The following is a 26,493-nucleotide window of genomic DNA, read 5'->3' as shown; positions in this document are numbered from 1 at the left end:
GAGCTAGAAAGGGAAGTGTTGGCTTAGGACGAAGAAGTACAGGAAGGTGTTTGGGTAAAGGGTGCTTGCCAATTACTTCATTGCTATTCCATGGAATTAGATCTACACTGCTGAGAAATAAATGTCTGAGTAAAGCTTTCTGACATTCAGTGAAATGTAAATTCTCAGGGATCTGTGTAACATACCAAAATAAAGGCAGTGTGTAAATAAATGCCTTCTGTGTGGCAGCAACACCTTGGGCGGTGGCAGGGACAAGAACCTCAGATCCTCCATATATTAATAAAAGGTTTCTCTCTGGTTTCTTCAGCTTGACCTCACCAAACCCATTGAAGATCAGGGCCCTTTGGACGTGATCATACATAAACTGACAGATGTCATCCTTGAAGCAGACCAGAATGACAGCCAATCGCTGGAGTTGGTTCACAGGTTCCAGGTAAGTGGTTCTTTCATAGTCCTTCCGCATTGCAAGCAGGAGGATGATCTTGGTGCAGCAAATTCAATCTCTTCCCTGTGCAGTTGGTCGAGTTTGAAAAGAGCTCCTTGGCACAATGCTGCCCTGCTACTGAACACTGAGAAAAATAGCTTTGTCAGTCTGAAATGAATTTGTACCTTTGGATAGGTTTTATGTTGTATTGATAAGGTTAGTAAAAACTTGTTTCTCACCAAATGTCTTCATGTCGTTCCAAAAGCATGAATGCTGTCTTGTCACAAAGAAGCGCAGGTGTTTCCAGAATCCTTTACGTGTATCTCTCCATGACAGAAGCCGCTAAATTAATTTGGCCCAGTTCTGTCTAGTCTTCTCAGTTCTAGAATGGTAATTTCTATGACATCAAGGTTACTGTGAGTGATTCTGTCCTCTAGTGCTGAGAATCCTGGTCTATTATTTTTTTTCTTGAGTTCACATGGAAGAAATATGCAGGGCATAGTGGGACAGAGAACTGTTTTCCCAAAGAATTCCTATCAGTAGTATAAATGCTGATGAAAATGATAATGCAACACCTTTATCATTTTAAAAGGTGTTGCTTCTGGTGAATATCTTTAATCAAGGGTCTATGAAAACTGTGCTTTCTTGGGATATTATGTGCTCTTTGCTCTGCCTAATGTTCTATAACTATGTCATGGTTTAGGCCCAGCCAGCAAATCAGCACCACACAGCCACTCACTCACTCCTCCCCAGTGGAATGGGGAGGAGAAAATTTCAAGAAAGGCTTGTGGGTCGAGACAAGGACAGGGAGGGATCTCTCACCAGTTTTGGTCACGGGTAACACACACTCGACTAGGAAAAAAAAGATCAATCTAACTAGTTACCAATCACATCAGAATAGGACAATGAGAGATGAAACAGATCTTTAAAAGCCTTCCCCTCGCCCCTCATTCCTGGGCTCAGCTTTGCTCCCTGTTTGCTCCCTATTTCTTTACCTCCTCCCCCTGAGCAGCACAGGGGGACAGGGAATGGGGCTTGTGGTCAGTCCATCACACATTGTCTCTGCTGCTCTTTCCTCCTCAGGGGAGGATCCTCACACTCTGCCCCTGCTTCAGCGTGGGATCCCTCCCACAGGAGACAGTCCTCCACCAACTTCTTTAGTGTGAATCCTTCTCATGGGCTGCAGTTCTTCATGAACTGCTCCAGTGTGGGTCCCTCCCACGGGTTGCAGACCTTCAGGAGCAGCCTGCTCCGGCATGCATGCTGGCTTCCCATGGAGTCCAGGACTCCTTGGGGCACAGACGCCTGCGTGGGGTCCTCTCCGGGCTGCAGGCTGCAGCGCGTTACACTGAAGGCCTGACTTTGGAGTGGGAGCTGGAGGTGTCTTTAAGTGTAAATTTCAGGGGCTGTTTGCTTTCAGACTTCTTGAGCCCTCCATAATAAGGTGATTGGGGGGTGGGGGGAGCTGGGCAGGTGGGAAGGAGTCTGTTGACTATCATGAAGTCATGAGCCAAACTAATGAGAAAACCAGGTATACTGCCAGGAGGCTAATGTCCTTCCTACAGCAGTCCAGGCTCCTGGTGGAAGTTTCTAGTGGTACAAACATCAGAAAAAGATACAGACCCCTGATTTACAGGGATGTTCTTACTGGGACAGCATTACAGCTTTGCTAGTGCTGGCAAATCTCACTTGAGCTACCTCCTTTCAGAGCAGCTGAGAAATATTTGTATTCATATCCCACGTGGCACTTGGTCCCCTCTGTTTATATTCCTGTCGGCAGCTGCCCCATACGAACGTATGGATCTCCTTTGCACTCCTGTATGGCTCACCTGCCAGGCTGTGCCCCTGGTCAGTTTGGAGGCAGCGCATTGTGCTTCTGTTGAACCACAGTTGCTGTTTTCCAAGATGTGATTGTCCGTGTCCTACAGTGAATTTACTGAAACAGTCCCACATCTCACAGGCTGGTTAACTCCTCCTGTGTTAAAACTGCCGAACAGTTTGTTGCTTTCTGTGTCTCAGCTTACCAGCTTTTCATAAATTCATCTCTATTTCTTAATAATGGACTTCATAATTTTCCTCTAAATACCAGCATTCAAGCAAAAATAATGCTGTGGTTCTTATGAAGTTAATTTGCAATAGGCTGATGGGAAGTTGAAGCATCGTTTTGTTTTGATAATACTGGATGTTTGGATTGTGTGTCAAGTGTTGCAGAAAGCAAAGGTATTGTTCATGCACCTGGGGCATATGCAGCATGTAAGTCAGCACCCTTCAACTGTTGGTAGGGCTGTTAATCAGTAGGCAAGCGTATCATTAGAAAACCTCTCTACAGTAATGCATGCTCCGTATGTATTTTTCCAGATCCTCAAGTATTAGAGGCTGATGGAAGTGAGGATAAAGTTCTGAGCAGGTCAGATGGAGAAGAAATAGTTCCCTGTCTCCTGACTTGATTGATAAATACAGTTGAATCTGTTCAACTGACAGTATGAATTGTGTAACAAGGAAAGAAATTAGGTGAGAAGAACCCTAATGATACAGAGCATTCTTATACTTGTGTCTTCTGTGCAGAGGATGGTGTTGAATTCTGCTCATGCTTTGAGGACTCCTACATTTCCATTGTCATTTCATGTCTCTGGTGATGGTTGTTTTAGTCTTTTTTGAGCGCTTTGCCTAATTCCAGTTTAGCTCACAATGGCAAGCCTTGGCCAGGCACACTCTAGAAGGGCTGTTGCAGGGCTGTGCTAGGAAACTTGTCTTGCAAAATGCTTGGATCCAGCCGGCTGATGCCTCCAAGGCCTTCATTTTTAGGAATATTAAATATAACCACAAATGAAAATAATAAAAAAGCCAAGAATGTTAGAGGAGAACTTGATGTTCTTTCTTCTCTCCCTGTCATTAGTTCTTGGTTGTTCAGTAAACACTGTATTATCTCATATATCTAATCTTTTTGAGGATGCCACCTTCCTGCAAAGAAGTACAATGTCATGCATAAAGAATTAGAAAGGGATCCTGGAACGTGGGTTCAGTCACATGCTTTTCCGCAGTTTCATTATGTGATCTAGACAATCCTATGTACACCCCTAAGCTTTTATTTTGCAAGCTGTATATTAAAGAAAATGGTATTAACTCCCTTTTTGAGATGAATACCTCATATTCATGATGAATACCTCATATTCATTCAGCCCTTTAGGTCAACTCGGAACAGCTGCCATAAGGACGTGGGATTTATAGGAGCACCTCTCCTATGACGAAAGGCTGCGAGAACTGGGCTTGTTCAGCCTGGAGAAGAGGAGGCTCCGAGGAGACCTCATTGCAGCTTTCCAGTATCTGAAGGGGCTACAAGGATACTGGGAGAGGACTTTTTACAAGAGCCTGTAGTGATAGGACAATGGGTATAAATTGAAATCAGGGAGGTTTAGATTAGATATCAGGAAGAAATTCTTCACAGAGAGGGTGGTGAGGCACTGGAACAGGTTGCCCAGAGCAGCTGTGGATGCCCCATCCCTGGAAGTGTTCAAGGCCAGGCTCGATGTGGCTTTGAGTAACCTGGTCTAGTGGAAGGTGCCCCTGCCCATAGCAGGGGGGGTGGAACTAGATGGTCTTTAAGGTCCCTTGCAACCCTAACCATTCTATGATTCTATGATTTGTTTCTGTTTGGAGCTCTGGTGTGGGTTTGTAGTAGCTATGATGGCATCTGATTTATTGATCAAGTTACAGTAGTCACACTGATGTCTGATCATCTGTGTCCTGTAGCATAGCCCAGTGGATGACCTGGCCACAGTCATGTAGTTGAACTAGAACATAGGTTTCCATTACTGGACTACACATATTTCTGATTGGGGGTATGGAATTACAATGTCTCAGTATCCTTGAAACTTGTTCATTAGAGAAATATCCTCTACCAATGTCTTCCAGACTGGGAGAGGATCTTTTTCTACTGAATGAGATGGAGGGCAGGGACCCCTGTGACCAGGCTTCTGAATTATATCCTCTTCCCAGTAAACCAAGGCCATGGGCTTCTGGTTCTGCATGTCACTTGCATGCAGGAAACTTCCGGTGCAGTAAAACATACCCAGGAGCCAGTGGAGCAGAGGAGAGGTCTGACAGCATTGAATTCCTTGCCAGTGTGTGTTTAAGGTGTATATTCTCATGTAATTGTGCATACAGGGCAGAAACTGGCAGGAATTGCTGCCTGTCTTCCATCTGTCCAGTATTATTTTTGTTTAAGACAGAGAACTATTAGAAATGAAGTACATTTCCTAGAAAAAATAAATTGTAGGGTTCTGTTTGTATGGGTGGGGGTGATTGTTTAGGTTTTTTTTAAACTAAAATAATTGAGCAACTTAGAAAATGTAAAGTGACCACCTTGCAAGAGAGCTACTTACGTGTGTGTGATGTTGTATAAGCACTGTGGTATTTCTGGCACCTGCACACAAGTGGAAATAGTGTGGTTCCCTTATTGTTCATTAAATTGACTGAAAAAAGTTACGATGATCTTGACCAAACCAAACAGTCCAAAATTCATGATGCTAATTTTCCTGCTGTTGAATATAAATGTAACAGCAAGATGAAACCTGGCACCAGTCTCTACTGTTGGCTCCATAAAACAGTCTTCCAGGAAGCAGAGAGCAAAGGATCCTTGACCACAGGAGGAGGGAAGGTCTGCCAGGCTACTTTTATGACCTTTGCAAGAATAACCTTCTTCAGAGCTGTGTGGTAGAGGCCTTTGACCATCTCATCTGCAAGAGCTGAGGAGGAAACTGCCTTCGCATTTACATGAGTCTATGTGCCTGCTCTCTGAGGTCTGTGATGAATCGTTGGACGGTCTGGTGCAGAGTGCTAATGGACAGGAAGCCTCTTAGCATGCCCGCCTGGTCGTGCTGGTTAATGACTGCTCTTAATTGCCTTGTAAAAAGTAATCGTTACAGCAGACTCTGAAAACGGCAAGGAGGAGTTGCCTCTTGCCAGTGGCCTTTTAGCTGCCGAAGACCTTCAGGGCTGAGCTTTCTGAGGTCTTCGTGCTATTTGGATGTGGTCTGGTCTGCAGTTTCTCAGCAGAGTATTGGTGGGTGCAAACACCGCACTGAAGATCAGCGATGAGTGCGTAGTGATTGCATCCAAAGCTGCAATGAAGACCACATGCAGCACCTAGTGTAGTGCACAAAGTACAAAGTAGAGAAATCTTTCCATTTGCTTTGTGGGACCCTTAGTTCCTTATTTTGGGGGTGATGATTATTTGTAGAGATGATGTTTAGTCTCCCTTCCTACCCATGTAACACTGGGCTGAACTGATTGAATATAGTGGTTTTTTTGTCTCATAACAAAACTCCTACAGTCCTTGGTGTCCTCTTCTTGACCGGAGGAACACAGAGGGAAGTCAGGTGGGAAGAGGCATAGTCCCCAAGGGTCCCTTTCACTTGCTGGTGCTCCAGTTCCTGTCTCGTGGTAAGAAAGAGAAGCAAACCACCCCAGTTCCTGTCTTCTAGACAAAGTTTATGACTCTGAAAAGTGAGTATGTTTTGGTAAGGCATGGAGTGGGGAATCTCTGTTATGCTCTGATTAGAGCAAAATACTCTGAACAGCTGCCTGTCATAGCTCTACAGGGGCTTGAGTAGCCTCATTCATTGCAGCTTCATGCTAGTCTGTTCCATTCAAAATGATAGCTCAAGTGATGGAAAATCAATAGGGTTATTAATCTGTCTTTCAGAGCTTTTTTGGAACAGGTTCTCTTTGCATTAGCCTTCTTAAAAAGATAGATCAGAAGCAATTTTAGGCCTAGGCTTCTGCTGTCAGGTTGATGAAAATTTAAGTGTTTTCTTCTCCCTTCCCTTCTTGACTCTCCCACTCAGAAGTTGTCCGGGAAGGGCTCTTCTATTCTTGATTCGGAAGCTTCCTTAAAAGGGATTGGGACTAAGAGGAAGGAAAATTAGGGAGGTAAAGAGTTAGAGGATTGCTCTTGCTTGGAAGGGGATAAGTGCATTGTTCTTGCTGCACTCATAGCTTTTTTCAGAAGTCTCAGCTGCGAGATGATGATTTGGGTACGTCCTCATGGAGATTACACCAGTGGTTTTAATGCTGTCTTTTTTTTTTCCCTTTAAAAGATAACTAGCCCAGTTTTCAGCTTTCTGCTCTGAAAATACACATTTCAAATTTCTTCTACGTGCTCTGCTGAGAAAAAGGCAAGTGAAAAATCAAAGGAAGCTATCCAATCTTAGTAGGTTTTTTTCTTACTGGGGGACAGGGTAAGACACAAAGGTGAAATTGTCTATTTGCACCTGAATTTGCAGGCAGATAGCTGCATTTTTTTCCCACTTGAAAAATAATTCTCTTACATTTGCTTGAAAGACTTCATAGGCAGGCAAAGTGAACTACAAATTTGTTGTTCAAGTGATAACTGGTAGGGTAGACTTCTGCAAGATGGAGCAGTGGTAACTTTTGAAGGCAAAACAGGGAAGCTGAGTACTCAGAAAGTTGCTTTGAGATGCACAATGAATAGAAATATAACAAAAGATCTGTCCCCACTTCCCTGTGCTGCCCCCCCTCATCCTTCCCAACCACTGCAGGGATCTCTTAGATTTAGAGAAAAACAATTTTAAGATCAGTTTTCAAGATCCAACTTGCCTACACCTTTGCTTTTGGAAAGAGATGTCTGTGAAAAGAGACCGTCACAGGCCAAGACAGCAAAAAGGGAACTTGAAGTCTGAATCTGATACAAACTCTTGACAGGTTTGTGTCTGTCTTTTACATCTGTTTCCCCTTTGGATGATGTCAGTGTGTTGGTCCAAATTCATCTTCATGTTTCTGTACATGGCAAAACACAAATCCAAATGCTGTTATTGTTTCATTTGCTAACTATTTTTTGAATATGGAACTTCTGTTTAATATTAAACGAAAGGTTATAGGAGTTTTATTACTTAGTAATAAAATCAAGTCAATGAGTCAGTGAGTCTCTCTTATCATCTAATGACCTAATATTTGCAGTAGATACTGGATCAACTTTCTGTTAAAATATTAAAAAGATTAAAAATCATTAGCTACCTTTTTGAGTAAAATGACAATCAGTTCTCATTTTATCTATACACAAGCTTCTCAAGAGAAGTTGGGGTGTTTTTTTTTAATCTCTGGGTTATATCCAGAAATATTTAATAGGGAACATGAAATACTTGGTCTCTCTTTGATTTGGAGTCTCATTGCTGGCCTTCTGCCAGTAACAAGGCTGGTACAGAGCATTGCTGAATGCCAAGCCTGGAATACAAACAAAGGAGGATATGCTAAAAGTCCTTGTTTCTCCTTGTTTGCTTTTATTCTGTCAAAGATTAGAAAGAGGAAAACACCGATGTTGTCTGGGTCAAGCTGAACTGCAGCCCAGGGATTGAGCCCTTTCAAAATATTGTTGGAAAGCCTAAATATTGTCCAGATTGTTGCCTGGGTTGTTGGAGTCTGCTGTTGGATACTAGTCCTTGGTAAATCCACCCAAGGAGAGTGCAGAGTTGATTTGTTGGGATGACCGGAGAAGATCTGAACATTCAAAGTTGAAAGGTGGTGCTGTACTGAAAGCTATCTGTTGGCTTCAGTGTTTCTCTTTTCCTTCTGCAACTGCCCCATCTTTAACTTCATATCTGTAGCAGCTCATCTGCTATCAAAATTCTTAGACACAATCCCTTCATGTTCATCAAGATGTGTATTTTTGGTAGTGGAGCCTTTCTGTGCCATGGGAAGAGTGCTGCTACTTAGGCTACATCAAGAGTTTTCCAGTCTTTCAAGTGATCATCACGGTTACATACTTGGTAAAACCTGATGCCAGAGTATGCAGCAGTGCCTAGTAAAGAATCAAAGTTTATGGAAGGTTTCCCATCGGCTACCATAACTGTTCCTGGGAAGTTAACAAAACTCATTTTTCTTACTGTAATTTCCTGTTGTGGGAAACTGGTGTTAAGGTTTGGATTTTTAAAACATTCATTTATTTATTTATTTTAAGTAGTTTTCTGTGCATAGATATTGTCAGTCTTTCTTTCGCATGTTCTGGTGATGTGCTGGTGTGAGGTGGGGGAGACGGCGTACATGCCCAAGGGGAGGCTGGGTGATTTGCTTTGGGAATTCTGCTGCAACTGGATGGTTCTGATTCTGAATGCAGAGTTAATGCTTTGTGATGGAAATCCAAGCAAGACACAGTACCATGAGAAGAGATGTAGAGTTACAAGCACATATTGATGCTCTCCTCCCTTAAACAGCTTCAGCAGTTAACCACTAGCTGTGTTCAAATAGAGATGCCTTGTACAAACACATTGACCTTGATCTGCATTGACAGACTCCTTTACTTCACATGGGAGGCTGTTTCTGGATTCAGCCCTTCCTTCCCCTTACTCAGATGATACACATCTTCACTGCCCTGCTGACGGTCTGATTTTTTGCCATTCCTGTGCCCTCTGGCTGCCTGCGTACCTAAGCCTGTAAAAGGCAAAGAGCTGGAGAATAGTACCTGAAATATGTATGAGGATGGGAGATTTCCTTGTTTTGTAAAGAAAGCTCATGTTCAGGCTCCTCTCTGTGTGTGTGAAAGGCTTTACACTCAGTGTGGTTCTTGAGATCAGAGTTATTTGTTAAAGTCCTCAAGACTCTAAAGGGCTTCTGGAAAATGTCCACCTCTTCCTTCATCTTCATTGGTTATTTCATGTTTGCCCCACAGAGCTTTTTGGAGGCTCCTTAAGGCAGCAGGATGAGAAATCAGTCACTGAAATGTAGCGAAGATGCTCATGCGTGGCCAGGTGCAGAATGGCCTCAGGATCATGCCTTTGTTCCTGTTAAACTTTGTTATACTGTGTCAAGCTCACTGCTTGGATGATTTTTAGTACAGTTTAAGGCTAGTACAGTTATAAATAAAGCACTATGAAGAGTCTTACAGAAAGCATAAACAAGCAAGGCTCCCTCTAGAAATACTTAAATGTAACGTGAGCCAAAATAACAAGTGGAACACACCTAACCCAGGGAAGTGAGGATAGTCCTCACTGCCAAGGTGATCATCAGGAAGATTTGGGAAGGTGCATGCTAGCAGATGAAAAATCATTCCCCCCTTGGAGGGAAGGGGATGGAGGCCACAGGCAGGACAGATGTATGTGAGCGGGGAAGGTATGTAGTATGTGCAGCGTAGGGGCTGGGCAGCGATGGAGGTATGGGGAGTTGGCATTCAAGGGGGAACTGGAGACTGGTCAAGGCAGAGGGGTTGTCACCTCAGTGTGAAAGAAGAGCTAGTACAAGCACCAGAAATGCTGCAGGATGTTTGCTGTCAGATCTCTGCTGAGGTCACGTTTCGGAGCTGTGGCTCAGTAAGTCTGGGTGACCAGGGGTCCTTACCCGCTTCCCCCCAGGGTGTTGTCTGTAACGCACTGGTCCTCTCGGGGTGCTCGTGAGCATGCACACTGTGGTAGCTCCCTGTCTCAAGCTGAGCCATAGAGGTGCTAAAAGACCTGTCTGGTTATGCTTTAGGTGTGTTGAGACACTGGAGTACCGTTCCATAATCAGCAAGTTTACCCTAAAGCCCTAAGCACTGGATCATCCTAGCTCTGCAGGGTGTCTTCTGGTGCTGCGTAAAGGGCACAAATGCATGGGCACACGGAGGCGTTTAAGGCACATTAGGTAACAGGTTACACTGTCTCTTCTGTATGTGAAGCTGACTGCTCTGCTTGTGATTCTGGAAGTGCTGGGGGCAGGAGACTCAGGAAAACTGTTCTCTGTATGTTTTGAGTATGAATGGCTTGAAATGAACCCAGCTTCTGCTCCAGTGAGCCAAAGAGGCTTTTCATCCAGGCCACGCTGCCAGGGTGAGGCAAGAGCTGGGCCTGACAGTCTTGATGACTGTGCCAAGGGTGCTCTCCCTTACTTTTCCCAAGTAGCAGTGAGGTTGAGCATATCTTGGGGGAAATTCACTGTCTGTGTTCTGCAGGGATTATTAAATACGTCAGAGACACATGTATTGCCGCTGCAAGGTGCCTCATGCCCGTTGAAGGAAAGCTGCTTGTGTGCTGTGGGTGATACAGTGGGTCCATTAAACCCCAGTGCAGATCCTCTTAGCCTCAAAAGAATAATCCCCTTTTAACAAGCCATCCGTATGGACTATGTAGTCAGCAGAAAACAGCAGTTTGCCAGTGCTAGGGGAGGAAGTCTGCTTCCCTGGTCAGTGTCTGGAGTGAAATCACTTTTCTCTCCAGCTTAGTATCCAGCAAAGTGCATCTCCCGAGGCCACCTCATCATACTCCTGAGTATCTTTAGGAGTATGCTTTGTTCTCTGAGGTAACCAATATAAGGAAGAGTGGAAGTCCATTACTTGCAGGAGCATTTAGCATGCATTTACATGAACAGATTTAAGAAAATGAGTGGAAATGTGAAGATGACAGTGGGAAGTTGGGTACAACAAAGGCAGATGCTAACTTTGAAATGTTTGTCTGGTTTTGGATAGGGTAAGATGGATGCTGATTTGTCCCATTGACTTTATGGGGCCAGGTTGGGGCAATGATGAAGGAACTCTGCTTCTGTTTTGAGAAACACAAGGAAGTTTTGGTGTGTTTCAAGGGCAATACCTGGCAGCTGTGTCTGTGTTCATGGCCAAGATGCAGTAGTGCAGTCATGACCTCAGTGAATGGGGACTTGAGTTCCCAAGATGAAGATCCATGAGAACATTAACTTTGCTTTGTTCTTGTGGTCAGGAGAGGAGAGTATGAGCTTAAAGAAGTAGCAAGATAGATGCTTTCAAAACACAGCGAAGACACAGTGAAGCAGCAATCTCTTCAGCTCTGCCAACAAAAATCCAGCCCTCATCATCCAGCTCTTAACACTGTCTTCAGCCCAGCTAGAGGACAGCAATAATAACAACGTTACAGAACCCAGATGTAGTTCCGAGCCTAGTTCAGCCAGCTGAGATGTTCATGTGCAGTAATTCAATGCAAGGCTGACCCCAAGGTAGCAGTGTGTCATCTTTCTTCTCCTAATTGCTTTTCTCAGCCCTCCTCACAGCTGTTACTGTGGCTCTTTGCCACTGGCTCCCTTCTGAGTTGATGTGATGGCAGCACAGGTTCCACTGGTGAGTCTACAAGAGAAATTTGCTGTCCTAAACCAGATAGCTATCACTTTTGTGTTTGTTTTAAATGTCAGTGTCTAGACTGCCTGACTTCCTGCATTGCTAGTGTCTCTTTGCTTCCCGTTGAAGAGAAGCTGGATGTTGAGGTTTTTAACGTCTGTTCTCTTCCATATCTCGCTACTTTTCCACATCTTGCAGCCAACCTAATACCTTTTCTTTTTTTTTTTTCCTTCGTATTTGTTTTGCAGGAGTACATTGATGCTCATCCAGAAACCATTATCCTGGACCCTCTTCCGGCTATTCGTACACTTCTGGACCGATCCAAGTCTTATGAGCTAATTCGGCAAATAGAAGCATACATGCAAGGTAGGCCAATACCTGCGCTCGCTGAAAGCTTCTAGTGTGACTCTGGACAAGAAAGCAGCTAGCTTCTGGAGGCTGGGTGTGAGGTTTAAAGTAGTGGTTTTGGGCCTCTTGCATTCCATCTCTCCATGGGTACAAACGCTGAAGCATTCCTGTGTCACCGGATTGCCCTCTGGAATCCCGTGCTCTTCTTTTTTCCATGTGTACAAGGAAAGCTTGCATCTGTTAAAAATACTATGTGGGTTTAATGGGAAGTATATTTACTACAGTGAGCATGCCCAGAAGTCTTCTGGAAAACATTGTCTTTTTGTATGTGCTGGTAAATTGAAATGACCATACAAACTTTGCAGCTTGTCATAAGAATCCTGAGGCATGAATTTGGGGGAGACTTACGGAAGAAGAAAAATTGGGTTTGGAAAGGACTGATAGAAATAGAATTCTAAATAGAGCCAAGATCTTTGAGAAGCTCTGAAAGCCTATTGCACAAGTTAATTGCTAGGAGGAACTTTCTGGTGTTGCTAGTTACCTGACATAGACTGTTGCCTTTTATTGGCATCATTTGAGTTGTATTCCCACATTTGGAAGTCATGCCTCTTCAACCTGAATTATTCTAATACTTTATCATTTTAATCATTGTAACTACTGGGCTAGGTTACTCTTCTATTCCCTTCCTACTTCTGTTACTGTCATATTCTTGAAACATCTATTGGCTTTTGAGTTTAAATCCAGAATAGTTCTTGAAGTAACTGTTTCATATGTTAGATGGCTGTACTTGGGGGAAATTGCATTGCTGAGCTATGTTCTGATGGGGTATTATTGGAATTACCATTGTGATTGTGTTATCACTGTCTTGATGGGCAAGTCAGAAGCTCATCAGTTTGTATTTTTATAATTGTGGGTTTATAGACATACTGTTTGTATGGCCCTGTTGGCAGTGTCTATGTACAACTAAGACTAATAATTCACAGCGCTCTCCCTTGTCTTTTGGAATCTCTTTAGGAGAAAACGTTCAATTATTTTAAAAGGATCTTGTTTGGAGTGGTTATTGCTGTTTGAGAGAGAGAGGTGCTGAGGGAAATCTGCTCTGAGGAAGTGGTTGTGATTTTGTTCTAGCAGTGGAGACATTCAGTAGGGCTTTTTTTACCTCAAACTGCTATCAGTAGTATTGTTGTTATCTGTATGAGAACAGTGTGTTCGGGAGAGCATCCAGTTTTTGCGAGTAGTTTGTCTTGCACGTATTTTGGCCTCCTCTGGTCAAACTTACAAGAAAAAAGAATAAATGCTTAAAGAGGAAAAAGAAGTAGGTTTGTCTTCAGTTAAAACTGACACTTTAAAGAGAAGCTGTTAGTAAAGTTGAGGAATGAGGTAAGGAAAAGCTTCCCCTGTCCTCACTGGCTCCTGCGGTGTTAGGTGACCATATTTCCCCTGTCCCCATGTCCCTTTGCGCTCCCTGCCCTGCCCCCCTGACCCCCCCCTGCAGCTCATCTTATTTCTGTTTCATCATCAGAAATACCATGGCAGAGTCCTTGAACCAACTTTTTTTTAGCAAGGGAAATCTCAGGAGAGCTTAGTAATTGGCTGACTTCTCGTTCTGGCCTAACTAGATCAGCCTCTGTATTCCCACATGTCATGCTCTGCAGTGAGACATTCAGGAGACCAAAAAAGTTACATCCATCCAGTGTAGTGGGTTTTTCCCCTCCTTGTTTCCACCTGCTGAATTGTGTTTTCTGCTCTGCAGCTGTCATGTCATGTCATATCCCAAGGCCCTGAGGCCGTAGAAAACTCAAACAAGAAATAATACATCTGAGAATGGCATGAGATCTTGAGCCGCTTTTTTTTTTTTTTTTTTTTTTATGGAATTTCAAAATGGAAGTCACTGACAAGAAAATAATATCCTAGTCTTCAGCTCTAAATAGAGAGCCCAGTTTATCACAAGATACAAAATTATGTGTTGGGTTAAGTTCAATGCAAGGGATTCTCTTTTCCAAAGGAATGCCATAAACTCTGGAGGGCTGAGTATGTGTGCAAGGAGAAATCTTCTGCTTTTGAAAGTCCTTCAATAGAAAATGCAGTGTTCATCACCAGTTTCAGGTGATCATTACCTGTGTTTGAATTATGTTTTAAAGTATCTATAAATCAAGTATAGTCTTTATGATCTTCAGTTTACATTTCATTTCAACCTTGTAGACATTACGAGAACTGTATAAATAAAGATCTGCACCACTTGGGTTAAGGGGAGGATGACTACCTGCTCTGCTGACTCCCATTTGTATGGTGCTGAATCCTCCTCCCTCTGTGTTGCCTGCCCCTTTGAAAATGGCAGATGTTGCTGAGGTGACTCTGTTCTGCAGTCCCGTGATCTATGAAGACATTGGTTTTAAATATAATTATCTCTCAGATGTCCAGGTTAATGCCTTTCCTGTCCTTTTGACAGTGAATTCTCTGTGCTTCCTGAAAAAGGGAATCCCTATTTGTCTAAAACTGGGCATCTGAGCATCGTTAGGCTTTCTGAAAGTCCTGTAGCTTTCCATGTCCGACACTGACACTGTAACCATGCAGTCCTTGTGGAAATATGAGGTTCACAGATTTATGAAATCACTGAGGTTGGAAGAGACCTCTTGAGGTCATACAGTCCAACTCCCCTGCTCAAAGCAGGTTCCTCAGGTCCCTGTCCAGTTGGGTTTTGTGTATCTTCACAGATGGAGACTGCTTGACCTCTCTGGGCAACCTGCTCCAGGGTTCACCTTGAACCGTGTGTGCTAGCATGCAAGCAGCAGTTGCTGAAGTGACTTGCAGAGATTGTTATTTTCTTCAGTGTAGATAGTGATATCTGCCTTGGAAGGAAGCAGGACTCTCTTCTGGAGGGGGGGGGAAGCTTAAAAAAGATGTTTCAGCATGGATTTTAATGGATTCTTTTTTGAAAGCAATAGTCTGGGCAGGGCTGTGACTTCCTCTTTTTCCTGTTCTGTTATTTTGAGTGCAAGCTCTAAAAGAGCTAGTCATTTTGAAACCTTCACTTCTGAGTCTTTTTTAAAAAGACTTGTAAAAAATAAAGTTTGTGTTCCGAACTTGTGTCCTACATAGCTGGCAGGTCTATCTTGAGATAAATGACTGAACAGATTTTTTTGTTATAGCAGTTGAGCTCTCTCAGCAGCTGTATTGCTTTGTTTACTTATCTGTGAAGAATTGCCTCTGATATAAAAGTGCTCTAGATCAGGTTCTGTCATGTTTGGTGAAAGATTAGGAGCATTATTTAACGGAAATTTCATTTTTTAGCCGAGTATGGTATGATTGGAGCTGTGTCAGCCTTTTTTAAGCTTTAACCTCATGAAAAATAACTAAATTCTCCCATGCCATGATGAAAAGCTGTGGTCCTACAGCCTTGGAATTCAAGATCTGACTTTTTAAAATGTGCTTAAGATGGCAGTACAAAATGTGACTAGGAACTAACTAACCTTTTCACATTACATTTTTAGTTTGAAGATTAAAAATTTTTAAAACTCCCTACATATCTTACAAATAATAATATAAAATGAAGAAATTTAAACCAAAACTGAAGTAAGCAGCATGCTACTCACTTTGTGTTCTACCTAGTTAGTGTTTGCATCTGCAACTCTGTTTCCTTTGCCTGTCTCCAGTGACCTACAGGTTTCTTTGATGTTTGAACTTCAGATATTGCAGACTATGGAGTTCATTTCTTTAACACTTTCAACTGGCTCTTTCCCATTATTTTAAAATCTTCTTGGTTTTAGATTCTTAAATTTAAATCCTGACATGGTTTAACCTTGGTCAGCAACTTGGGACCACACAGCCGCTTGCTTACTCTTCATAGTGGGATGGGGAGGAGAAAATATGAGGAAATGCTCTTGGGTTGAGACAAGGACAGGGAGGGATCTCCCACCAGTGTTACGGTCATGGGCAACACAGACTCAACTTGGGGAAGAAAAATCAATTTAATTAGTTACCAATCAAATCGGAATAGGACAGTGAGAGACAAAACAAAACATATCTTAAAAACCTTCCCCCACCCCTCCCTTTCCCCAGGCTCAGCTTTGCTCTCATTTTCTCTAGCTCCTCCCACACGGGCAGGGGGATGGGGAATGGGGGTTGTGGTCAGTCCATCACTCATTGTCTCTGCTGCTCCTTCCTCTTCAGGGGAGCATGCTCACACTCTGCCCCTGCTCCAGTGTGGGGTCCCTCCCATGGAAGACAGTTCTCCATTAACTTCTCCAACGGGAGTCTTCATGGGCTGCAGTTCTTCATGAACTGCTCCAGTCTGGGTCCCTCCCATGGGTTGTGGTTCTTCAGGAGCAGCCTGCTCCAGCCTGGGCTTCCCCAAGGGTCACAGCCTCCTTTGGGCACAGCTACCTGCTGCACTATCAGGTCCTCCCCAGGCTGCAGGTGGGTCTGTGATCCCCCGTGGCTGCTGGGCACAGCCAGCCTCACCATGGGCTGCACCACAGGCTGCCAGGGAATCTCTGCTCCAGCTACTGGAGCACCTCTTCTCCCTCCTTCTCCACTGGCCTGGGTGTTGGCCTGGTTGTTTCTTTCACATCCCATTCCTCTCTCCTCTGCTGGTTTATTTTCCCCTCTTAAATATGTTAGTCACAGAGGCACTGATGGACTCGGCCGTGGCCAGAGATGGGTCTGACTTGGAGCTGGAGAAGCCCTGTGGCCCATCCCCTGCTAACAAAAACTCCACCACACAAACCCAAATCTAAAACTTCTACAGAAACTAGTATTTTCAGGGTTCCTCTAAAAGAGAGAACTCCTGCATGAGCCAAGCTGCAACTCTTGAATTTCATTCTCTCCTAACAGTCTTTATTGAAGTATGGAAACTATTCCCTCAGAACAGTCTAAAGCTTATAAAATCCTTTAGCTATGATATTGTCATCCCAGCATGTAATCAAAATCATTTATGTTTGATTGTTTACTATTATGTAAGGTGCTGTTGCTGCTGTGTGTGCTTTTTTCTGATTGCATGGGGTATTATGGAACAGATCACAGCACCCTTCTCTTTTCCCTGGATTCCTTTTTATCAGATTCTGTCTGTCTGATAAATACTCCTTGAGCAGCTGCCTGTATCTTTCGTGACTAGGAGAGAGTCTCAGCATGATGTAACGGGTAAGGCACTTGATTTGGGGCTCTGGGTTTTCTGCTTGTTGCTGGTTCTGACTTGCTACGTGACCTTGGGCACAGCATGTCACTGCTGTACATCTCTTTCTTCTCTTGGCAGTCATTTGCCAAGTCATTCCATTTAGATGCCACATTTTTCTGGGCAGGAACCTCTTTTCCAGATACACATACACGTACTCTGTTAACAGTGAGTCTCTGATGCCAAGCAATCTGTGTAGGTATTGTTTTAGCAGAATTTCTAGATCTGTTGTTGAGTAAAAAACCTGGCTATTCACAATTAAACACCAAAGTAGGTAGTCAGGTTTTATTTTTTGGAAGTTATGGAACATGTACATTGCTGGAGTGGTGCATACTCAGAATTTCTCAAAATCAGGCCACCCAGTTAAAAGTCCCTGAAGATAGCTGTATATACATAGCTCTAGGCATTCACCTTTTGAAACTGTGGCCACTGCTCTCTGTGGCCTACTTTTCATAGCAGTTTTGGTCAGAGGGGAGGGAGAAGAATAGTCATGCAGGTCAACTTCAGCCACCTACATCTGTTCTTCAACCTTCTAATAAAATGAAAGGAAAAATCCTGTTTTAATTTAAAGGCTCTAAATCATCCACCTGAGGCTGCCTAGTTTATGGAGGGACATATATCAGGAAAGCATCTGAGTTAAAGGGCTGAAGTTAGCTACTGCAAATAACTGCGCCAGTTTTCGGATGCAAAAGTCTCCTTTGTGGATTGTATCCTCTTTCCACCAAAAACACAGGGTCACAGATGTCTCTACCTTGCTCCAAGCGTGGTGCGTGTTGATTCGCTGCATTTCAATTTCTGTCTGAAAACTAGTGTGCAGGCCTAGAGGGAAGTAATTGGAATGGAATTAGTATTCTCTGTGGTTGGAAGGATTTTGTCCAGGGAGCATCCACACACAGCATTGTTGCACGTGGTGGGGCTCTGTACCCCAGCTGTTGGCACTTGGTAGGTCTCAGCCCTGCTCTGTCAAACTGGAAAGACCCTGGGACTTCTGACCCATGGAGGTGTCACCTGGCTGCTTTCTCAAAAAGCTTATTCATTCATCTAGGAGGGAGCTGACAGGGTGTTAATGATAAACAAGCCCAGGCTTTGAAGCAGCTAGGAGTCAGCTGCTTCCAGAGGACTAATCCTGCTCTGAGAGAGGTGACAGGGAAAGAAAGCAGGAAGCCCCAAAGGGAACCTGGAATCTCCTCTCTTGTACCATTGCTTGTTCTTGTTAAAGAAGAGGATTTTCTAAGGTAAGAATGCTGGTAGTTAGTCATTTCATAAACAGAAAATCCAAACCGACTCTCTTTACACTTCTTGACCCTCCTCGCCCTTCCCAGGTTTTCATTATTGGAGCTGTCAGCTTTGTCCCAGCATGGGCAGGACGGACCAGAGAGCTGGAGGCCCCTGTAGACATGATGGTCACAGTCCCTGTTCTCCCAGCCAGGCCTGGAAGTCTGCTGGCCTGCTGCTTCTGGCCTGCTAAGATACATGAGCTTGGTATTGTTCAGGCTGACTCTGCAGTCCAAGAGACACAAAGACAGAGCATATAATAGGAAGTATTTTTATCATTTTGTCTCACAGTGTGCCAGCCAGAACTCCTTGAACCAACGATCCACATCTTCAATCCCAGTAGTATTGATGGCCACTGAGCTTTCAAAGTAAGCATGTCTGTAAAGTTTCAAAGTTACTTTTGGGTAACATTGCGCTTTTGGGTACTTTTGCGCTTAAGTTTAATCTTTAAATCTTGTGTGCTTTTCTGGCCAGATATGTGGAATCTGCATCCCACTTCCAGTCTCCTTTGCCTGTCTGAATCTAAAAAATAGTAAGGCTGGGCCTTTTATCCATTTATCACTTACCAGTGTGGAAACTTTAGCTTTACATCTTACATGCATCATATTTAATCATTTATGTATTTGATAAAGCTGAGACCATGGAAAAATTTTAGCAATTTGAGCAAGACCTTCTATGAATTTTGTGTTTGGGTTGATCTGAAGAATGACCGAATCTGCTTTTATGGGGTAAAGATAAAAGCACTCCATTGCCATGGAGCATTCCTAGGACATCTCCAGTTTGGGTTTTGAGAACAGAACATGGTTTAATTCTTCAGGATTATTCTCTGTCTAGAATTAGGAAGGGAGGAGCAGGGATTCTTTTTGCTATGAGGAAGTCTTCACTGAGTATACTGCATGTTTTAAATTCCAGCACAGTTGCGTGTGTTGCTTTGAGCAACCTGATCTAGTTGAACGTGTCCCTGCTCGTTGCAGGAAGGGTGGACTAGATGACCTTGAAAGGTTCCTTTGAACCCAAACCAGTCTATGATTCTGTGTTTCAAGTTATTCTGATACTTTTGAGCAGAAATTTCCTTGGCTGGCATCCAACAAGAGAAGATACCTCTCCCAAGTACCTGAGTACTAGAAAAAGCAAGGAAGGGAGAACAAACGATGAATTGATCACAGTATCAACATAAAACTTAACTGGGAATAGTTGTTGTAGCAAGTGTCTTTCCTTGATGTTTCTGCTCATATTGTCATACCATCAGATGTCAAGAAATAAGTTTTGAAAAATAAGACCTTTCATCTCAACTAGAAATCAGGACTCAGGTGGTAGAAAATTATTCCAATTCTGGTGTGATGTGTTCACGTCACTTTTGCTGTTGAAGAAGCAGTTATTGTGAGATGTGATAAAGTAGCCTAGCATGGACAAGCAAAGCAGAATCCTTCACACAAAGATGTAGCCAGTGTGTGACCACTGGTTAGGTTCTAGTCTCTCATAATGAGTCCAGCAGGACTTTAAGGCTTTCTCAGGATAGCATGGTGTCAGCTGATGGTAACAGTACTTGGGAGATCCATGAAGAGGATGTCTTCTCTTACCAGGGCCATTAGCATCCATTCTAAAAGCACTATTAGCTCCTGTTTCATCTATCTGCTGGCTTTGTACAGCTGTTACGACATCTGAGTTTATCAGCAAAGAAAATAATGAAAGCTTGAGTGCCTTTGTGTTCCATGATGTCAGTAGTTGGTTCTGCGTCATGAAATCTTCAAATGACTTTCTGAAGTTAGAGTGGAAGAGGCTGCAAGCGTGAAGTGTGATAGGAGGGACTTGAGACTTGGCATGATCTGAATTTCTTGTGTCGTTTATGACCTGAGTGGAACTAAGCCTCTAGGGTCAGTTGCTTGACAGTCTTCCTAGACAGGGTCATTTGATACACCGCTAACATCTTGCTTTTCTTCCTGTTTGTGGTACCCTTCTTATGCTGATTTTTTTTTTTTTTGGTTTTCTGATGTGTAAACTCTGTGTATGGGGTGGAAGTGGAGATATAGAAATGCATTCATAGGCTGGGATGGCTGTGTGGAGACAGTCAGCTCTTCCGGAATGTCAGTAATTGTGATTCAGGTCACTGTAGTCCATCTGTGTAAAGGAAACAAAGCTGATTCTGCAGGATATAGCTTAGCTCCATGAAAATGGAAAGATGCTACGCTAGGAAAAAAACGTGATAGTGTTACAGGCCTATGCTGCATCCCGTCATACTCTGTTTGGTAGGCAAGGTGTACATGGAGCATGTTTCAGAACTCGTGGCATTTTTAGGGGGATATGCAACTTGTTTAGTTCTGTATGCTGGGCGTGATCCACCACTTGTTGAATCAGGTTAAAATAATCTAATAGTAGAAAGTGTGTGTGCCCCAGACGGCACTGTGTGACCATGTTGCTTCGGTTGCCTTAAGGCCTTCTCACCCATCAGAGTTCTTTGAAGCTTGTCAGCTCATGATTGGATAGCTGGACACAAGTCAGCACATGGAAATAACTTGCCAAAAAAAAAAAACATTCCTTTGAGAGCAGATGTTAACTGAAACATCAGAGAGTATGAGACAGAGACCAAAGGCAGAGAGATAAATAAACTGCTTTCAACATGGTAAGTCAAGCATCCCATACTAGCGGTGTTCCAGGACATTTATTAATAACTGTGGAAAACGTGGATGAACACACGATGGCAAGTTTTTCAGATAAGTCCGAGTTGTTTAGTTTTTTCCAAGCAATGGGAGACAGCAATATCAGATGGGTCTACCAAAAGTCAGTGAAGAGTCAGCATGATGATAGATCCAGTTTATTGCAGTCTCTTGGGCCCATAAAGAAATAATATGGACAGCTCATGCATTGTTAAATTCTACATTGACCCAGGACTCAGGAAAGATCTTGGCGTCGCAGTGGGTAGCGCACTGGAAACTTCTGCCCCTTCTGCCTCAGTAGTCAAAAGAGAACATGCCAACAGAACCAAACAAAAAGATTATGGTGGCCAAAAATAGCATTGAAGATACTGAGCATACAGTTATGGAAATAAAACGCTTGCTTTCCACAGAAGGCTGTTTTCAGTTCTGCTTTCCTGAATTTAAAAATACGCATTAGAAATGAGAGGAAACCTGGAGAAAAGGGACATGGTTGGTGCCAAGAGACAGCCACACAAGGGAAGAGTGAGATAAAACTGGGGCTAGCAGAGATGAAACAAAACCTGAGCAAACAACATACAAATAAATGGAGAAACATTCTCCTTTTTTTGCTTCTACCATGTCAGACTAGAGTTCCACTGAATATCTGTGTAGTTGCCATAAAATATCAGCTGAGGTCATAGTTGGACTGAAAGGGGTAGGAAACATTCACGGTTAGGTTTAAGAGGTTTACAGGCCGTCATGCTTGGGGGTATATTGTACCAACTGGTGGGTCTTAGAAAGAAACTCCATTTACTGACTCCATAACTATGCTGGGGTACAGTATACATTCCTCTGACTGGAAATCCACTGCCAAGTAACAGAAATGGAGATGACTACCAGCTGAACTGTGGTGTCATTTGGTTTTGTTATTCCTGTGTTCAGTTTTTGAATGTTTGAAAGTGCAGCAGTGATTCAAAGGGTGTTCTAGTTCTAGATGAATTTTAAACCTGGTAGAAGTAGTAACATTTTGGCACTCTTACTGTTTTGTGAATGAAGTCTTGGGATTTTATATTAACTATTACGAGCACTCTGCTTGTTAAACGGGAACTTCAAATACAGCCTGACATGTTAAAGCCGTTATTCTTTCAGAGATATAGCTGGATGATGTGATTATGTCTGTTTTTTTCTTCGATAGCTCTCTCTTTCTCTGTGGTAAAGCCTACACAGAACCCTGTGGAGTGAGGCAAGGGGGTGTGCGTCAGGGCACAGAACCGTGGCACTGCAGGGCTGGCGCTCATAATATGTGTCAGGGACTTAATGGTACTGGACACCCTGGAAGGAGGTTGTCTGTTACTCTTGCTCTGCCAGCAGATCAGGGAGGTCATCCTCCAGATCACGCTGGTGCATTGTCTGGGACAGGGCGTTGCTTAGCACACCGGGACTTTCCAACTTTTAAAGCTTTTTGTTTCATTTCCTCCCTTGCTGCCTGGCAAAATCATGAGGGAGACTGACCGGTTGCAAAATTTATCTCCCGTGTAAATATAAAAATGATTGAACAAACAGTGCTTTACAGATCTCACCATTCTGCCTGCTCTAAGAAGCCTGCTCCATGATCAGAATAGCTGCAGGTTTTCCCCCTTGACAACTCAGCTGCTGGCTTCCTCAGTGCCTGCCGCAGCAAGGAGGGAAGGAAGCACCCAGCTGTTACTGAGTGTGTTAACTTTAGATGCCACATCGGGATTCCTACACGAGGGAGCGTTCATATTCCACGTCCTTCTTAACCAGCTGGAGGACACCGTGGGGGTGTTTGCTCTGTCTTTGACTGAGTGCCAGTGAGCAGCCAGCAGTGAAATCATCCTGCAGAGATGCAGTGCCAATCTTGCAGACATCTACCCACCACACATCTGTACTGACAAGGGGTGTACAAATATTCTGAATGAGGTCCTTCTCTTGACCAGGAGATGCTAAACCTCTTATGAAAGCGGTGGAAGATGTTAACATTCAGGAAGAGCTTTGTCTTTTCTGGTCTGTGTTTTATTAATGTTTGAAGGTTCACTGAGATCTTGGTCCTGTGGAATAGCTCAGCTTCACTGAAGCAATTTCTTCACTTAAAACTGGGGGCTTACCGACACACCATCAACTAAGCAAGCTGGTGTGGTAGGGTAAGATGTCCATCCAGGTGAGTAGCGGGGACATTGAATTTGAGCCCCATCCTGTGCCAGGTCCTGATTCATGTGTAATACCACCAGTCAGTGTGCAGCATTGCAGGTAAGGCATGTATGTTAAGGGAATTTCTGAACTCTGCCAGGATAAGACACTTAGATTTTGGGGTCTGTAATGCCAGTGCAGTTTCATCGCAGGCAAATCTGCAGGGATACTTAAGTTTTTCAGATAGTCTGGTTTGACATGCCTCACCTGATGTTTCTGTAGAAATGCAGCACATGGAGCCTCAGGGCCAGAAACCAGGCATTTTTGATCTCTTGTTGAGATTCAGGGCATTGGTGACAGCCCTGCTTTACTCTCTTGATCTTTTAAATGCCTCCAGACTTCCCTGATTTCACCAGGGGAACCTTTTGAGGGTTAGTCAGTGTTTGGAAAGCCACCCAGTGCTGTTTGAACACCGGGAGGAGGTAAGTATAGTAAGGTTTTTTGTTGCAGGCTACTGTAGTGCTGGGACAAACGAATGGAGCAGTTATGAACCTCCTGTGCTGGAGGTTTTAGGAACAGATTAGACAAAAATCTGTCAGTGTTGGTGTTAGCACTTCATCTTGTCTGAATGCAGTGGGGCTGGGGTAGGTAACCTGCTGAAGTCCTTTCCAGACCAGTATTTCCTGATACTGATTGTCCTTCAGAATGAGAACCATCAACTGCTGACAGCTTGAGCCAGGGAGCGTGAGGAAGTCAAGCTGAAATGTTAACAGGTCCTTGTGCTGTGCAGGGCCTGCACAGCAGGGAATGTGTAACATGTATGCTTACCTGTGCTGTTGTAAGAGCTAAGCAGTGCAAGTGGGCTTGGGCTCCCACTGGGCAAAGTCCCCATGGATCAGACTGGAATACGTTTGGCTGCACCCCTTTACAGAAAGCAGTATGTTCTAGCTGAGCACAGTCACATTACTTGGGCCATATGACTTCTGGGACGAAGCTGGCTTCATTCTGCTTTTTTGGGATGCTGAGAGAGGAGCTGTGGGCTGGCTGCACCTGCTCTGTGGCCGTGGCACAGCGGGAGCAAATGCTTCTTCCCCGCAGAGAAATCTGTGGAATGAGTTTGTCACTCGCTTCACAAGGGTGAGGCAGTTGAGCGATGCATTCCTGAATCAGCAGGCTCCTCTTGCCCTGCGGCATTAGTTAGGCAACCGCACATTATATCTAAAGCTATAAATTGTATAATTTGCATAAGATATTAGGCAGAGAAGCACAATGGGACAGCTGCTAATTGCTGATTTGGGAATCCTCACAAGCATTTGCTAGGAGATAAACTGTAGTTACCTCAGTATTGGGCAATTAGTGTTGGTTTTCTAGAAGGAGAGAAGTGTATCACACCAACTGATTTCTTGTACTGTGTAATTTGCTGATGCTGTTGTTGCTCTTGGGGGACAGTTTTTTAGTTCCTATTTAAGAAAATATTTTTTTTTTTAAACTCCTGGTTTTGGCAGGAAGGCAGATGCAGTTTGGGAGGGGTGCTTCTACCAAGAAAGCTAGCTGGTTCAAATGTTCTTTCTTTGTATTTTGCTGCAGGGAAATGAACTCTACTATAAATTCTTTGGCATTGCATAGATCTGTTGTAGATTGTCATGCAGGTACACCAGATTACAGATGGGGTTTTGTTTGGTTGATTTTTGTTGCTTTTGTGACCCGGAGTCTGGTTATGAGTTTTGGGGGTAAAATCTACATTGACATTTAATCGCAGTTATGAATTTGGATACTGAGTTATCTAATCAGTTGTTAGGTTACCAGTTAGTTAAACTGCCAAATCTTGAAATGTGTTTACCTAGATAGCAGAAGTGCCATGGGGATTGCAGAGCTTTAAATTTGCTAGGTTTTGTGGTCATTCTCAATGTTGTGTCTTCCAGCACTGCCCTACAATGTTTTTATGCCTTCCCGTTTTATGGGCTGTTTATGAAGTACAGGCGATTCTAAATGTAATGTTTCCCTTCAAGGTCCTGTGCTTTGGGAAAGTAAATGTTCTAGACACCAGACCTGATGGTAATTGCTTTTGTTTTTCAGTATTTTGAAAAAGAATAATGTTAGAAGAGATCAGAAAATACCCATTTTATTTTTACTGAATAAATCATCATTTAAAATTAACGTAAAAGGGGTGGTGGAGTGAGTCAGCATTTTTGAGATTTCAGAATCTGGAGAAGAAGAGGAAAACATCTCTTCTCCTCCCCTTCCTCTCCCACTCTCACTCCATAGCTTGCTGGCCCAATAGCCCCTGGGAGAAAGGTAACTTGTTCTTTCAGACACCTGTATGAAGGGAGGGTAAAGGAGCTTTTGCTTTATGCTTCACTGAAAAGCATCTTGCATCACACCTCTGCCAAAATCGTGAGCCCTGTTGCAGGCAATTTGTCTTGCCCATTTGTTTTAAACTTAGTATTATGGACTCGTTGTAAACTAGTTATATGCAAAAGTAAAAAACAAACTGTGCTCATGCCTGTGGGGGTCAGAGTTATAGGAGAGTCTATAACTTCTAATTCTTCTAATTAGGAAGTTACTTTTCTAATAACTAATCATTAAATTATTCTTCTAATAACTTTCCATCTAGGAGGGTCTGAGGGCTTGTCTGCATTAGGTGTGTTGCTTTTCATCCCTTCCAGTGAATGACAGCTCTAATGTGGATGCTCTTGCACAACTTCCTGTGTGGGAGGAGGGATGAACTGTACCAGAAGAAAGCACCTTTATTGTCTGTATAACTGCACCTATGCAGATGTTGGGGTAGAGTAACCATTCCACGTGGTGATTGCACCTCTGGCAGGAACTGCTCCATGGATGCAGCTCTTTGCCTGTCCTGAGCCAAGATGATGCATCACTGTTCCTCTTCCCTCTTGCCTTACTCCTTAGAGTGATTATTTTCAAAGACACCTCTGTGAATTAAGACAAGTCCTTTGTGAAACAGGCTGAAGATATGTAACTGGTGTCACCACTTCAGTGGTTGGATAAGCTGTCAAAATTGTTCATGTAACCAAGTAGCTGAGACCGTAGTGCTGCCTGTGCTAAACATGGGCACGTTGGGTTTGGAGGCAGGTATTCAGTGGAAGACCTTACAGGGGAGGTTTGTCTGCCTGGGACCAGCTTCATGCACCGTCTGCAGCAGCAGTAGCCATCAAAGCTTTTTTTTTTTTTCTGTGTACCACCCCCCTCCCCTTGTTCATCTAGTGAACTGGATCAGAGAACTAACCCTGCCCCCACACCCCAGTCATGATTTTATTTTTACACTAGGTTGTTCCCTGCTGTGTTTTCCAGCATGGCCCCACAAATACGTAGCCTAGTACAACTCAGGGCCAGTATGCCAGAGCTTGAAAGCAGGAACAGTCAGAAGAGTATGTTTGTGGGGCATGGGGTGCAAGAAAAATACAAG

General features: G+C 43.5%; 1 protein-coding gene across 1 annotated transcript in view; it reads left to right on the top strand.

The window, feature by feature from the left end:
* Positions 1–307: 307 nt before the first annotated feature.
* Positions 308–26,493, top strand: part of ITPK1 (inositol-tetrakisphosphate 1-kinase) — a gene marked incomplete at its 5' end in the record, with an annotated part of 67,152 nt that continues 40,966 nt past the window's right edge. The window contains 2 exons of the mRNA XM_010147304.1: positions 308–433; positions 11,741–11,858. Coding sequence (XP_010145606.1) covers positions 308–433; positions 11,741–11,858 — 244 coding nt within the window. The remainder of the gene's footprint in view (positions 434–11,740; positions 11,859–26,493) is intronic.

Source organism: Eurypyga helias, unplaced genomic scaffold, assembly GCF_000690775.1.
Source record: "Eurypyga helias isolate BGI_N326 unplaced genomic scaffold, ASM69077v1 scaffold19112, whole genome shotgun sequence".
In the NCBI taxonomy this organism is placed as follows: Eukaryota; Metazoa; Chordata; class Aves; order Eurypygiformes; family Eurypygidae; genus Eurypyga; species Eurypyga helias.
The sequence above is the reverse complement of the archived record's forward strand: the minus strand, read 5'-3'. Positions and strand labels throughout refer to the sequence as shown.